This window comes from Rhizomucor pusillus (genome assembly GCF_041956525.1).
Source record: "Rhizomucor pusillus strain CBS 183.67 unplaced genomic scaffold VTP01scaffold_4, whole genome shotgun sequence".
In the NCBI taxonomy this organism is placed as follows: domain Eukaryota; kingdom Fungi; phylum Mucoromycota; class Mucoromycetes; order Mucorales; family Lichtheimiaceae; genus Rhizomucor; species Rhizomucor pusillus.
The window spans coordinates 867668-883361 of record NW_027192146.1 but is presented as its reverse complement, the minus strand read 5'-3'; the positions used below and the strand labels follow the sequence as shown (position 1 = coordinate 883361).

The following is a 15694-nucleotide window of genomic DNA, read 5'->3' as shown; positions in this document are numbered from 1 at the left end:
GAAATTCAGAGTATCAAAACGACGCTTTCGAAGAATCACTTTTTGCAAGAGCTGAACTTGGCTGAAACCAGCATCGACTCGAGCGCCGCCATCGCACTGGCAGAATGTCTTCCAGAAAACAGCACTTTGGCACGTCTCGATCTGTCTCGAAATCCTCACATCACGATGGCTGGTGTTTTAGCTCTATCGATATCTATCAAAATGAACCATACATTGACGTTCTTGGATATTAACATACCAGTAAGGAAACTCGTGTTATAGACCCAATGTACGCCTTCTGACTTGGATATGCGTAGCCAAATGATATGGAAATGGCAGAATTGCAGAACGAAATCGTCTCTATATGCACAAGGAATATGAAACTATCCTACGATCAGCAGCAGGTCGATAGCCATCATAGCAAGAATGCCGTAGTTGAAGACAGTTCTGTCAATGTATCATCATCATCCTCAACTGGAACTTCATCGTCATCGTCGGCACTGTCTTTACCGCAATCACACGATGAAAATGAACCTACTTCTCGGATACCCAAGAATAAAGAAGAAGGCGATACTCGTCGTATAAATTATTCTTCTAACCCGTCCAATGATACCGCCAATGTGTCCATAGTAAGTGCGGATAGCTTAAAATTCAACGTATGAATAATATTTTCCTAACGTAATCGTTTCTCGTCATAGTCCTCGTCATATGCTTTAGATGACATCTCACTAGTGGACGATATTCCCATTTAAAATAACATTTTTGCTCTTATATTTTATCTCTACTGTGTCTGTTTTAACCGAAACCTTACGGTGGATGACAGCTTGCAGAGTCATGTTTTAGATCTAGACAAATTATGCATACTGATTTGCTGAGTGTGAGTATGCGGGGAAGGAGGACTACATCTGTTCGAATCTTTGGAGCAGCGTTTTACATAGCTCTTGATCACAAACCAGCATGTCTTGAGTTAACTGCCCACCACTGCGCGACGTGCACGGATCAGCGACGTGTCCGATTACCAAGGTCATTGCCACCTGCGCGGACAATGCCTGCCGCTACTTCGCTCTTGCGTAAGTCTACACACGATGAACTTTGAAAGGCTCGTAGCTCTTCGTTCACACATAGTACAAGTAGATTTTGCAAGTACCCATTGTGGGTACCACCGAATCCTCTGGAATTCATGCAAATCGCGTCTTGCTTCAAAGATATACTACAAACTTGAGCATAAACAAGATGCTCTTTTCTAACGAAAAATGTTTCCTTTTGCGTAGAACACGACAATTACGATAACGAGAAGAAAAATATGGGGGTGGTTCCGGTTTGGGCCCGCATCGCGCACGAAGAACCGTCCCGCCCATGGTACCCAACGTCTCGTAGTGGAACTTCGCGCTTGTGATAGGTACAACTAACCTTCTACCACCCCGGTCCCCTGCTGGTCTAAGCGGCCCATCCTGTTATCATATAGGGAAAGTTCTTCACAGGTACCTTCCAATTCGGAATTTCGTTTTTCCGTGGAAAGGGACACAAAAATTATGCGTCGTTGTCATCTGAGTTTACCTACAGGCACAATGAAAAGAAGCGTTTACTTAATCTCACCTCCATTCCAAGAAGTCCATATCCTTCAGACATTAGACATTAAACGATCTTGCATTTTGGCATTGCGACTGTCGTTTACAAAAGATCTTGAGATTGGATCATACCTTGAGCTGAAATTATGAGCTCTGCCGTTTAAAGTAACCAAGATCGTCTTGTTTCTTCGTAATCGAATATTATCCATGTCTTTTTTTTTGGAAAGAATAGTTTCTATTATTTTGGTTTCCGTAGTGTAATTAGTATCGAGGAATACAAGTCTTACCTAGACTGCGTTCTTATAAAACTCTGAGACATTCTAAGTATTCGTGTCTGTTATTTTTATACACGGAACACGATAGGGTAGGAGCCAGAAAAAAGATGATAGGATCTATTAACAGTGCTGTGCAATGAATGCTCAGAATATTTATATGTAGCAGCTGCTTACAGACCGTCGTGGTTAGCTAGCTTGCATTTGAAGATATCTGGTCACGGTAGCTTATATAATACAGCTTCTAACTCCAAAATGGTTGGTTTATGTAAATGCTGACCTCTTCTACGAGTAGTATCTTACTGATATTCCATTAATGATAGATTCTATTATGAGATATGTGTGTCAGATGTATTGCAACAGGAGCATAGTGTTGATTGTCCGAAATGATTCTTTTTACAGCGCCTTAGCAACTCAAAGGTAGACACTTCGTTGTTGCTCCGTGGATCATGTAATATGCATTGTTGTGTGAGTCTATTACAGATGAGGGGAGGATTCCCTTTTTTGAAAATTTCCTTAATTTGGATATTTTTTAATGCTGGTCCCATCATCATGCCGACTAGGCGCAGCTCTCTTTCCTATTTTCCCTTTTGCTATCGTTTGCTCACCAGTGTGTGTCCGAGCGATGGAGCAGTCAAATCTAGCAAAAGGTCCGGAATCAAGGAGCTACTTGAGCTGCTCGAAAAGGGCGATCGCAGTTTTGACTGTAACTGCTTTGACGAGACAACAACTGTACTCGAACGAGCGCTTCAGCATACTTCAGGCACCCTCGTGCCGACCATATTACAAAGACAGGCTGAAGCGTTGGAAAAAAAGGGGTATTATGACTCTGCTATGGAAAAGCTTCTATTAATAATCGAGAAACATCGCGTCACGTCGACAATATACCTTGATTTATGCCGGGTATATCACCGCCGAGGCGAATTTCGCGATGAGCTATTGGCTCTGGACCACGCTGCCAACGAAATATCACCGTACGATGCTCGATACCCAGAGATAATCAAGCAAAAAGCACAGGTTGCAGACATCTTGTATGAAAAGAATATGCCGATTCTGAACAAGCTCTCTTACGAACTCTTTGATCAAATTTTCTCTCAACTTGACCTGCGTGATCGAGTGTGCTGCGCAGCACTTGCAAGACATGGCAGCAACGCTTCAATGCATGGACAAGCATGTGGGATATCGTTGATTTCAGCACAGAATGCAAAGGATACAACGAAGACGCAGTGAATTACATGCACAGAAACTATACTCAGCTGATACCCAAATTGGTGGGCAAACAAGTCAGGAATATCTTGATTAAATGCCCTTCAGAAGAACGCAGATATCTTTTCGTTCTTCTACAAAGGTACAATATCGTTGGGATTGAAAGATTTGGTAAGCTATTCTTGCTGCAATAGAGTTAAATCACTCAGAAACCTGTGCTGAGCTGGTATCGAAATATAGAGGCGTTCCTTTACGACAGTACATTTGGCTTCGAGTTGCTGCTTCTAAATTGGAATATCCTTACAAGACTTACACTCTGGGACTTTGGTGTATCCTCGCATATGTACGAATTTCCAAGTGTCGTTGCCAACTGTAGGAACTTCAGGTATCTTTCCATTCATTTTAGCATTGATCCAAGGCGATTCCGGACTGTACGGCACATGCTCCATCTCACTCAACTTCACGTCACTGCACCGAAAAATTTGGCTGATTCACGGCTATCGAAATTTGTGTCGATGCTGATATCGAGGAGCCCTCATCTCAAAGCATTCCGCGTGGATAGCGGTTCCATGCACATCGAATGGAATGTCCTTTTGGCAGCTGCTAACAGATATTGCTCTCAATTGGATACCTTGTGCCTGAATAACCGCTCGGAAACGTTTGATGAGTCGATTTATCCAAGCCCCATAAAGTCCCTCCAGATCAATTGCCCTATACTGAAAAGCGAACTGCTTTTTTACTTGACACGTCGACGAACCTCTCTGCAACATCTGGACTTGACATTACGTGAATGTTTGTTGTATCAAGACTTTTGGCAACCATTCAAAGACGCAGGTGGTCTTCCGAGCATTCAGCGTTTAAGTCTATCTATGGACTTGGTTACGCTTGAAGACCGAAAGAAAATGGAAAGAGGAGCTGCAACGTTACCGCCTTTGCTGTGTGCGAATGCGCAGCATGTGAGCCTCAACTATATCACATTTGATGATGGAACCGATCTCTACCAAGTCTTGGGCAAAATGCATCAACGCATAAGTTTATCTCTCAACCTATGTTTCGGTCTAATCCCGGAAAAGCTGCAAGAGTTTGCTCGAAACTGCTCGACTCTGCGAGTTTTTACGTTTTATTATGATCCAGACCCTGTCTTTTTCGGCTGGTACCTAGGGCCAACTCGAATGCGTCAGTCGCCTCTGCTGTCTATTCGCGATGCGCTTTTCACAGCCAGTCAATTCACCAATCTTCAGAAACTACACGTTGTACCTTCGGATAATGAAAGGAGTAGTAAAGCGCCATTGTCCGATATGCTGTCAGCACAAGATATTTCATGCCTGTGCACTCTGCAGTCGTCAAGACTCTGCAATTTCCGCTTGCAGTATCCTGTTAAAAGACCGGAAGAATATCTTCAAGCCCTCTTAACAATGCCGAGCTTAAGATATTTGTGCATCACGAATACCAATTGGGATGAAACAGACTTTTATCTCAAAGCACTCGAGCACAGTGGTAGATCGATGTTTGCATCGCTGTTCTCGACGACATTCGCGGAAAAAACCGATGCTTGTACTACAAACACGATGATGGAAAATTAACATGTGCGTGCAATCAAGGGATCACTGAAACGATCTGTCGCTAACTTCAATTTAAATTAGACATGATATTTCAGAATCGAGACAATTGCGATGACAAGCACCACATAGTTCTTGACAACGCAGCAGTCAAAGGACACGATAGAATGCCCCTGGACTTTTCATCATTCACTCCAATCTTCCTCTAAATTTGTATGATCTTCTTCTCAAGTTTCTCCTTAAATATGGACACAGCCTAAGACTGTATTGCAGATATCAGCAAAGATATCGTTACTACACATGTTCATAATGTAATTCTAGTGCCTGAAGTTGGCCTTCTCCTTATTAGAGATGATATTCTCGAAATGAATGGATCTGTAGATTCGAACGAGGCATATAGCATATTATTAGGCAGCTCGAAATTTGGTAATCAGTCCTTTCCAGATAATATCTAGTAACAACATAAGAAATGAAAGCTAATTGATAGCAATGATATTTATATAAATGTGATAAAATAAATAAAAGCAGAGCGTCTTCTCCATTTTTTTTTCTTATTGTCCTTGTTGCGCCAGCTTTTATTTTGTGAATTCTACTCGCTTCTTTGTTCTTCCTTCGAGCTTTTCTGTTATGTCCAAGTTATTTTTTTGTATTGATGATCTTAAGGGAAAGATCACCAATGTCCTCCTTCAATTCATCTTTCTCTTCTTTACAGATAATTTGCTGTAGAATTTTTGGGCACAAGCGTATAGACCTTTTAGCGCCTCCTCAATGCTGATCTTCAGGTTATTATCCATCTTCGCCGCATGCTTCTGGAACAACTTTTCTGTCTCCTTCTTCCCTTCCTTTTCTTCCTGCTTCAACCTGCCAAATGTTTATCAACGTTTTGCTTAGCATCCTGTAGATAATCAATATATACGTACGTTTGCATGATCTCGATCGGATTGAGGAAAGAGGAGCAGTTCGACAAATAGACGCGACAACATGCACTAGGCCCTGAATGGGCTAGCTGGTCGTCTTGTTTCAATGGATATACGTTATTCATTACCGATGCCGACCTTTTCCATGTTACATGCATCAAGAGCATGCCCCATTCTTGTTCCCCCGTGGATTTGAGTAACATGGCTTTGTTGCCATCATGCTTTCTTTTTGGGAAGTACTACGGACAGCATTCATCGAACAAAGTGACGACCGCAGAATCAAATTTTTAGTCAAGTTACAACGTCAGAAACCTAGCAAGGTCGCGCGGCATTATTCAGCCTTACTCATTTCTACATATGCTACTCAGAGCAAGATGGGAATATGGTAACAACCGGTAAGAAAGAAAAGAATGTTGGGAAGAGATGCAGCTTGCAAATTCAATAGAAGAAAAGTTGGGAAAATCGGGTGCTTATGCTTGTTTCGCATAAAAGCACAAAGTGATATGCATGAGGAGATATGAGTGCATTGCCCAGCTGGGGTGATTCTGATTAAATAGATACAACTACAAATCTTCTTTATCCCCACACTTTTTAAAGCAATTAACAGAGCGTTGAGAGAAACCTTTGAAGTCGTTGAGCTTCGTACTGTCGCTAGCTGCGACCGCCGCTATGTTGCTCAAATTTACTCGACGCGGCGAGATCGAGGAAATCGTGCGAGATATCCGACTCCATATATACTTTCGTGGTACTTATAGCATCCTTCAATGAGCAGTCTGCTGTATTAGCCCGCGCATAATACACACCGAAAAGCTCGTAAAAGTGGTCTGCCGACATACGCCCGTTGCTGATCAACATGGCGCTGGAGGGTTACATCCGTAAGTTACCTATGGATTTCTGCAAGTCAGAGTGGACAGAGGACTTCGTTTGCGCCCAGCTGCAAAAACACGGATGCAAGCTTTTCAATGGATTCTGGATTCGCCCCATATCCACGAGGTGTGTCGCAAAACGTAAAGACAGTAGACAGGCAATGCAATTCACCCGAGAATCCGTCCAAAGAAGCACGCCTCAGATGTATATTCGGCGAGCCGCTGAAATCCACCGCCTTTATGCCTACCCCAGGACCGACGTAAACTTTGATATCCGGCCCAAGCACGATCGAGCTTGTGCGGAAGATATTAAATTCATTAGTGCTAATGTTGAGTTTTTCTTTCAATCCGTATCCATCTGCACTTGGAATATTGCCGCATGATAAACTCGTGCCAGATGGCGGAAGCGACTTACCCGACGCTTCCGTGTGGCGGTCCAGCTGTAACCTTCGACTATATATCTCCGTCGTAATGACTAGAACATTTTTTTTTTCGCCATGTAGTATTGCTCCAGTAAACGAATTGCCGGAAAGCTGGCAGCAGGAGCGGAAAGAGGCGAATGTCCATATTGATTGCCCTAGTAAAGTTTCGAGTGGTTCATCATACGGACAAGATGTTCCAAGCAGAGAGACAAGGACTTCTGACCACCGCTGACATCAATGCGCTTACTACGGATGCCTTGACGTTTTGTTGAATACACGGTTCTGCTAGCTCAACAATGCAGTTAAATGGCTTCGTTTGCGATGCGTTTAGGAAATCGAAGTTTTTCGTCACACTTGTGGCGGTTGTGTTTGTGATGAACCCGTAAATTGACTGTTCGACTGTTGACCACGCAGACGTGTCCTCATTTTGAATGGTTGTAAGACCATCGACTTCATATCGTAATAAAACCGCAAGGCTTCATTGCTGTCTATCTAGTTGAACCCATTACTGCCGCATAACCGGTTCATACGGTGAATCCAGATCCGTTTAAAGTGCCAAACTTCGCTTTTAAGCGTGTAGCCGTGACCCTTGCGTCATCAGAGAACCTTTTGCAAAGATTAGAGATTTTTCCCTTCCCCATCGAAGCATCGCAGTCAGCGCAAGTACGCGACTGTTCATCAGACGCATGGCTGTCAGAGAAGCATTGCCCTTTGTTGGCGTGTTCTGTCGTGGTGGGTGAGATTTCAGGAGGCTCAGCAGCGGTCGACGGGTTCCCGCCAGTCGCTCTCCAATGATACATTGCATGAGTATCATATAAATTACCACTGCATTGGCCTGGAAACAAAGTTAGACAGCAAACTTACCAAAAATCTCGTCACGCTTTTTGTGCGCTACACTTTTGTTCGCATGGTCGGTCTTTAAAATAGCGACCCTGTACTCGCTTGTTGAAGTACAAAACGTTGCCAACAAATATCAAGCAATTGATTCACCTCAATACTTTACCAATCAAGATCTTTATACTGAACGATTGCTATCCGTTCCATTCGTTGTTACAGTTCTCCGCAGCATGGAAAGTTTCTATTATGCAGCAACTCCGACGGGATCTGAAAGGTATATAAAGGACGATGTCCTAGGTACCTCGATGTTCCTCATCCTCTCAGGCGTTTTGGCTAAGATCAAGTGTAGTATCTGTTCTTTATATTTTAACAACGATAACGAGGATCATTGTTCCTCATGTTGTTACTCTTATCTTTTCCACCTGGTCTCCTGTGCGCTGGCTCGCCATCACAGTGACCGCTGGTGTCCACAACCTCACACTCTAGTTGTGCGACGCCGACAAACCAAAAATGAAAATGAAAACTGGAGACTATGCGTACAATGATTGGGGGAAAAGGATGTTACTTGGCTGGATAAATACATATTGGCTATAGAAGCTTTTAGAAACATACCACTGTTTGTATTTAGTGGGAATAACCAGTGCATTATGTTTCCTGATTCAAAATACAGTTCATATCCACTCATGGAGTATTTTCTTGTGTATGATAGTTCAATACTTACCGTAATTGCATTACACAATATCCGTTTAAGGGATACAGACTAAATCTACCGCATGGTGCTCACACAAAGCCTGATGATGGGAGGTTGTTGTGTTAAAAGGACAAACTCCGAATGACTTTTTTCATCGCAGCAAAGCATGAATTTTTTGAATGCCTTTTCCCCGTTGCCCAGTTGCTCTTTCCGAAATGACGGACCATTTCGACCCTATACCGCGAGACGATGTCATGTCTCCGAGCTACAGCGTGACGGCACCCTTGAGGGTCAGCACGAACCACGTTCTGCTTGTTATAGACGTTTTGCAACTTCCCATCGAGCTTCAAGACGGCGTTTCAAAGATCATAAAGTACGCGCCGCATAAAAACCTTGTCAGCGAGAGCAGCATGCAGGAAAATGGAGCCGAATACAAGTGGCATATAAAGTGAGTGTGTTTTGGAAGCATACAATTTAGTAGTATGGATCTGTTAAAAGAATGCATTTTTTTCTATATATCTTTGTTGTCTTGGCAGTTTTGCATATGATCGAGATTTACGACCCGGTCAACTCATATCTGCCAGCAACTATTCAAACTACAAATCTATACCCGCTGGCGAACGATTTGGAATCCTCGTTCGCTACAATAGAAAAATAGATGGTAAAACGCACATGCGCCTGATTAGTTCCAATATTTGTTTTGACACATTCATGTCTGCATCCTTAGCATTCAGAGCACTGGGAAGGCTGCTGGGCGCTGCTAGAGATTTGATGGTCTTGACGGGTGACCACGGCAACCTTGTTAACTTTGAGGAGCAAGCACAGTTCGATACACAGGGGTATGCGTTGCATGTCGTTACCCTCCACCAGCACTGCTAACTGATCGAATCCTGTCGTCTTTTACAATATCATCTACAGCATCATGATTGATTGCAGCCGCAACGGAGTGCTGCGCTTAGAAAGCATATATACGTTGCTTTGCAACATGTCGTTGATGGGGCTCAACATGTTGCAGCTATACACTGAAGATACCTACGAGGTCTGTGGTTGCATCTAAACGTGGGCAGTGAGATCGCGTGACTTAGATCGGTGTGCGTTGTTTAGGTGGAAGGGGAACCAATGTTCGGTTATCTCAGAGGTACAGCAAATCAGAATCTTTTCTCGGTTGTCATGATCGTGACACCGATTACCATTTCTAGGGCGCTATACACAGCGAGAGCTCACATCCGTGGATGACTATGCATTTGACCTGTAAGGCCCTAAAAGCCATGCAGTACTGGATGTATCCACGAGATTTGCTAAACCTATTATCAGAGGAATTGAGGTCGTCCCCTGCATCCAGACTCTTGGGCACATGGGGCAAATCCTCCAGTGGCCGCACTATGCGTATCTCCGTGACAACACAGAGGTTTTGCTCCCGGAATCTGAAGCGACGTACGAATTCATTGAGAAGATGATAAAAGCAGCCGCTAGCCCGTTTAGGTCAAAGCGTATTCATCTGGGCATGGATGAGGTAAAAGTGATGCTTTCATTCTTTCTAATGGGAGTCTAAATTATTCCCGACTTTTTCCAAAAGGCACACGGCGTAGGAGAAGGTCGATATCGGCAGATTTTCGGCTATAAGGAACCGACTCGTATCTTTGTGGAGCACTTGCAACGTGTAAATGAGATCTGTGTACGCTTGGGATTACAACCAATGATATGGTCAGACAGTAAGTGGTTCTAATAAGCTTCTTTCGCTATTACCTGTTCTGTACTGAGTGTGGAAATTTTTAGTGCTGTTTTGCCTAGGTAACGTTGACTTTGTAACACAACTGATGGGATCCAACGCAGGGGTGGAGCTAAACGGTCCTGCTTTTTCCAGCTGCCAAAAACAATACGTTGCAAGGCTATTATGATGAGAGGAACAATCCCGCAGATGCGCCGGAAATCACGGATAGGATGCCAACCAACGTGGATCTCGTCTTTTGGGACTATTACCACACTAGTCCTGAGATTTACACACAAAAGTTGCACCAACACCGCGAGTTAGGCTGTCAGCAACCATGGGTTGCATGTAAGTTGTACAAGAACGAACGTGGGTCATGTGGAATGATCTAACTTGTGTCCCCTTCCGTTTCTCTCCACTTAGGCGCAGCGTGGACGTGGAGCCGATTTTGGACAGCGCTGCCTTTCACTTTTGAATCTGTCAGGGCAAGCACCGTAGCTGCCAAAAGCAAGCAAGACGGTGTTAGAAACTCATTCCTCACTATCTGGGGCGATGAAGGCAATGAATGTGATATGTAATAAGCACAGGCTGGCATTTGATGCTTCCAGAAGAGAGAGAAAAAAAAAGCTAAGTGCAGTTATAAATATGCATAGATTCTCCGCCCTTCCAGGAATTTGCTACTATGCTGCCCATGGATATAGCGACCAGGACGAAATCGACATCGCCATGCTCAAGAGAAATTTCGGCAAGTACCGGGGGAGATACACCCGTGATCAATTCATATTTACTGACTAGAAGACAACAAAAACAACAGAGGGTATATGTGGAGCAAGTTTTGATGACTGGGTCTTTGCCTCAAAGGTAAAGTGAGCAATTTATCAAGCCATTTGCGCGTGCGTGTTACTAAAGAAATATGCCGCCAAGATCGATGACACTCCGTCCGGAAACCCTATCACGATTAGAACACATTTTACACCCAACATTAGCAAGTGGCTGCTGTGGGAAGGTGAGTCATACAAATGCGGCAGGTCATTTACGATATAGTCATATACTTATGTCACCGTTAGATCCATTTTTAAGCTTCATTTCACCTCAATATTTGGACGAAGACATGGAGGCACACTATGCAGCAATTGCTGCGCATTTATTCGAGGCGATGGATAGTAAACGGGATGCAGATCCACTTAACGCGCGCTTGGAGCTACCTGCCCGCTTGGCGCTTGTGCTTTCTTTAAAGTGCCGTCTCCGGCAGCACATGGTGGAAGCTTATCGTAATCGCGATTATGAGCGGTTGTATGAGCTAGCTCAGGATAGGTTGATGCGTTTGCGCGAAGAAGTGGACCGGCTGTGGCAGTACCATCGTGGCTTATGGATGAAAATGTACAAGCCGTTTGGCTGGGAAGTACTTGAGTTGCGTTACGGGGGTTTACGCACGCGACTGGAAACAATGTACGATCATATCATTGCTCACGTGCAGTGCATGTTGATGCGTAAAGAATCGGCAGCAGCCGGCAGCAGTGAACGGCGTCGCTCTTCGCTGGAGGAAGAAGTTTTAGAAGAAGAAAATGTGCACTGGCGCATACCGGAATTCGATGCAGACTTGGAGTGCCTGTTCTATGGCTCAAGGACCAATCTGCTTCTTGACTATGCGCGTGTGATATCGCCCTCCCGTCCCGGTTAGAAATAAAAAGTCGCGCGATCTTTCCTTTTTTATTTATTTATTGTTACTCTTTATCTTCATGTTCGCTACATCCGCTTTGGGACGATGATCGACGTCTGACATTTTCAAAGGTCTGATCTAGTGATAAGGACGCGGGCATGAAAGCAGGGATTGCACTAGAGTTGATATCGACATTCTGCTCCATTCTGGAATTATTAGCACTTTGCTGCTGCTGTTGCTGCTGCTGTTGCCTCTCGCCGCTCAGTAATCGAAAAAAGGACGGTGACGACGACGGCAAGGTTTCTGCACTGGATGGGGATGTTGCTGCAACAACAGCATCGGACTTGCGTCGTTGGTGGTGGAATACTACACAAGAAGCACTGTGGCCGCTGAAGGTTTCTGGCTGTTCAAAAGTACGTCCACATTTGCATTGGAATGGCATTTTTATTCTTTTGGTGGAGGGAAAGAAGAAAACCAAGAGAACAAGAAGAAAAATTTTCCTTTTTGGCCTACGATGTCATTCTTGCTTCTCTTGTCTTGTGACGAAGAAGAATCTATTTATCATTATTATTTCCTCTATTGTTGCAGTCGGTCAAGATACAAGAGAGAAAAAAAAACGAGGGAGATAAAAGTGCACCCAGACCACGGTAGAGATAGGCATCGCCAAGATATCTTCTTGTTCTCTCATCCATAATTTTTTTCGTTCCTCTTTTCTCTCGCTCTCTCTGTCTCTCCGTCTCTGTGCGACGTGCGTGCGATATGACATTTCCAAATGAGTTTTTACAATCGCATAAGCAATTCACTGCCACGCTCTTTGCGTAACATTTCACCACTCCAATTCTACAGTCCTCAATTGGGACAACGCTTGACAGATATAAAAGAACCGGGGACCGTTGGAACCCTTTCCCTTTTTTCCCTTATTCTTCAGAAAATGAACGACGACAAGCACCAAACAGTCCCGAAAAATCACGCTGTTTCCGGCAAATGCTTAATCTGTGGCTCTATCAACCACCAAACAAGGGTATGATTTTTTTCCTTTTTGCTGCAATGCAGGCGGCAATGAGAACTGATTGAGAACTTGCCCGAAAATATATAGAACTGTCCCGTATCGCCCCGTCGTTGAAGCGAGGTCGACGCGAAAGCAGACACAGCAACGAGAGCAACAGCAAAAATTAATACTCGATCATATTTCTCTTGAATCTATACCCGGAAGCTTCCTTCTGCTCCCTTCTTCCTATCTATCTTTCTGTCTCTCTTCTCTTTATCTTCATCCTCATGTATTATCATCATTCCTCTCTCTTTGACAACATTCTCACTCTCTCATGAATTTTCTCACATGTGCGTTGCGGGCGCGCAGGTTATAGATATGATATCAACATGTTTACATGCCCATCATCCTTGTTTTACCCTTTCATATGATCAGTATCACTGCTACTACAACAATCAGCCAGTACGCATCGTTTAACAACAAAATCAACGACAGATCTCTCTCGCAGCAACCGATATCCCCCCATGTGTTTCTATTTTTTGATATAGACGCGCAATAAAATGATAATCTGATATGCTCTTCTGTGCACAGACAAAACGGAGTCCCTTCTCTCTCTCTTTCTCTCCCTCTTAAGGCCTCGTCCCCCACTCTCGATTTACTTGTTATGGAAAATGCGGCCGGGATCTGCGGCCCCCAAGCGCGCACACACACACATACACACACTCAACTTTTTTTTACATGTATGCACCGGGAGTAGCAGCAGAGATGGTCACGGATCAGATCTCCCTCTTTCGCTTTCTATTTGTTATCATCAACATCAATAACAACCGTTTTCTCGCGGCTTCGGTCGATCCCGTAAAGTTCTGTGCGTGTGTGCAAGTAAGTATAAACCGGTTTGGTGGCACAAGAAGGGCAATCGGAAAGTATCGTTAAGAGGAAAAAAAAACCCTGTGCGAGAGAAAAGCCTGCGTTACATGATTGCAAGAAACTTGACATGTGAAGCCGTGCAACGCTCTCTTCTTCTACAGCCACGTGGTCTCCCTGCCTCTAAACTTTTTTTTTTTCACAGCATTGTCTTTATCATGGCAGTTGCAGCGCGAACTCCGTAGGGCACTCTTCTATCTGGTCTAGCGAACGTGTCGGCTGTGACTAACTCCGAATGAGCATGGAGTCGCTCGACTTCCTAAAGATTAATGAAAAGACACAAAAGATTGATAAGCTTATCTTGGCAGCAATGGTGAGTGGGTGGTTAAACAGCGGGTCTGACTGACCTTGTGCAATGCTTCTTGTAAATTTTTGTTCTGTGTAATTACGAGCGCTTGTGCTTCCAGGTCGCGCCTGCTCGAGCGATGTCCGAAATTGGGTGACCCGATCATTGTAATCATCGGAAAGCGTTCACCCGAGAGCGTGGCCCACAATCCTAATATGACTCGTTATCTACCATGCATTACTGAACTGAGGCACGCCCCTATACAGCCTACTTACCCTTGGCGTGGTACGTCCACCCGGGGCGCTTGTACTCTTCAATGCTAATGTCGCTCAACCTATCAGCTCGCTTCACTTGACCGTAAAACTGCTTTTCTATCCATGTGTACGCTGGTGGCAGGAATCGTGATACACCTTTCGAGTTAAAGAAGCCGTTAGCCTTTTAAAGCAATCAATATTTATCAGCCCACTGTAAAGAATATTCTGCGACAAGAGTTACCCGGACTATGTTACCTCTGGTGCAGCTGTCAGAAATCGGAACCTTGCCATTGTATGCAAGATAACTGATTTGTATTGATTTGTAAAATTAAAGTAGCCTGATGTTAGATCAATCATCCATCGCTGCCCGCGCTGCCCTGCTCGGTGCGCAATACTCAGCAATTGAAGCGTCATCTGCTCATCCTGACGGATGTTAAACGGTCCCATCTGGATCACTGGCAACACCGCCGTATCAGCATCGTCCTCCTCCTCTTCTGTAACGCCTTCCAGATGCCTGTTGATAAACGCAAACAATCGATCACGCGCTTGTGCCTTGAACCTTGCACTATCGCGCACTGGGTCTGCTGTGCCGTCCGACAATTGTAAACTGTAACCATCCTTTCTGGGTATCAATTGATACGACAGTGACCCCACTACGTTCAGCAGTTCGTGATAGTACGATGATAACTTCTGATGCCGCTCAAAAATCATGTATCGATCTTGCCGATTTGAAAAGTAATCCTTGCTCAAATTCGCCCTAACACACGATTTCAGTCTTCACAATACGTTTCATCTTCCATCTATCGCGTTACCCGCTCAACATGATTGCGTCATCGAAGCCGTAAATTTTCATGTGCATTAATCCAATCCCTTCATTGAATCGTTGCGGAAGTGCCTTTTTCAATAGGCCTTTGAGTTCAGGTGTGTGATACAGAGATACTTTAACTTGGTCAGGAAAATCACGGACGAGTGGTAGCAGCAACGTGGCCGAACTCTCGCCTTTGGAAACGCGTGTGCCTCGAAGACAGTCGACCAGAATGCATACTTTTAATGTCTTTGAGCGTTCCAGCGCTTTATACAGTGTCTCGATCTGCGTAGAACTAGTCAATATACATGGTGTGCATAATCCCTTCCTTGTTATACATATATACCAGATCCTTCTCGGCATGTCCAATGTACAATGCTGCGATAAATATTCGATCTTTCGCTAAGCTTATGCGTGTCTACAGAAATGTTGATATATACACCAAATGAGCATGCGTTCACACGAAAAGTATTATCTCTCACATATATACGCCAACACAGCGCAGCTATGCAGTTTGTTCAGGTACTACTAACCTTTAGCTCTTTGTAGAATTCACTCGGTTCTTGCAGCGGACAAATATCTTGCCCTCGCGTGTAGAATGTTGGCGCGATCCTTTGCAGTTGTCGAAGTTCAGCAAGGGGTCCATGCCACAGTGAGCTGTAGTAGCGCGCAGTTGGTGCCGAGAATGTTCGTCGAGGCACTACTACGCGTGCTGCCAAGATGCGACGCAGCAGTGACATTTCGGCAGATTG

At 44.3% G+C, this 15694-nt stretch overlaps 5 protein-coding genes across 5 annotated transcripts; 3 read left to right on the top strand and 2 right to left on the bottom strand.

Annotated features, from left to right (window-relative positions):
- Positions 1 to 9: 9 nt before the first annotated feature.
- On the top strand, positions 10 to 731 carry VTP01DRAFT_7657 (uncharacterized protein; the record flags this gene model as incomplete). The annotated part of the gene is made up of 3 exons (XM_069386692.1): positions 10 to 240; positions 297 to 608; positions 678 to 731. Coding segments are annotated over 3 exons (597 nt in total), but the record flags the coding sequence as incomplete, so codon positions are not given.
- A 1640-nt stretch (positions 732 to 2371) lies between these two features.
- On the top strand, positions 2372 to 4608 carry VTP01DRAFT_7656 (uncharacterized protein; the record flags this gene model as incomplete). Its single annotated transcript, XM_069386691.1, has 3 exons — positions 2372 to 2937; positions 3015 to 3196; positions 3266 to 4608. The coding sequence occupies 3 exons, from the start codon at positions 2372 to 2374 to the stop codon at positions 4606 to 4608; spliced, it is 2091 nt and encodes a 696-aa protein (XP_069242121.1).
- A 3924-nt stretch (positions 4609 to 8532) lies between these two features.
- On the top strand, positions 8533 to 11706 carry VTP01DRAFT_7655 (uncharacterized protein; the record flags this gene model as incomplete). The annotated part of the gene is made up of 15 exons (XM_069386690.1): positions 8533 to 8765; positions 8854 to 8978; positions 9045 to 9156; positions 9236 to 9356; positions 9422 to 9455; positions 9517 to 9568; positions 9632 to 9830; positions 9894 to 10029; positions 10094 to 10108; positions 10182 to 10373; positions 10449 to 10599; positions 10679 to 10770; positions 10840 to 10886; positions 10950 to 11031; positions 11093 to 11706. The coding sequence occupies 15 exons, from the start codon at positions 8533 to 8535 to the stop codon at positions 11704 to 11706; spliced, it is 2205 nt and encodes a 734-aa protein (XP_069242120.1).
- A 43-nt stretch (positions 11707 to 11749) lies between these two features.
- Positions 11750 to 12127, bottom strand: VTP01DRAFT_7654 (uncharacterized protein; the record flags this gene model as incomplete). The annotated part of the gene is made up of 1 exon (XM_069386689.1): positions 11750 to 12127. One exon carries the CDS (start codon positions 12125 to 12127, stop codon positions 11750 to 11752), a length of 378 nt encoding a protein of 125 aa, XP_069242119.1.
- A 1609-nt stretch (positions 12128 to 13736) lies between these two features.
- VTP01DRAFT_7653 (uncharacterized protein) lies at positions 13737 to 15682 on the bottom strand (the record flags this gene model as incomplete). Its single annotated transcript, XM_069386688.1, has 7 exons — positions 13737 to 13856; positions 13945 to 14093; positions 14159 to 14318; positions 14393 to 14894; positions 14950 to 15227; positions 15289 to 15360; positions 15476 to 15682. The coding sequence occupies 7 exons, from the start codon at positions 15680 to 15682 to the stop codon at positions 13737 to 13739; spliced, it is 1488 nt and encodes a 495-aa protein (XP_069242118.1).
- Between the last annotated feature and the right edge of the window lie 12 nt (positions 15683 to 15694).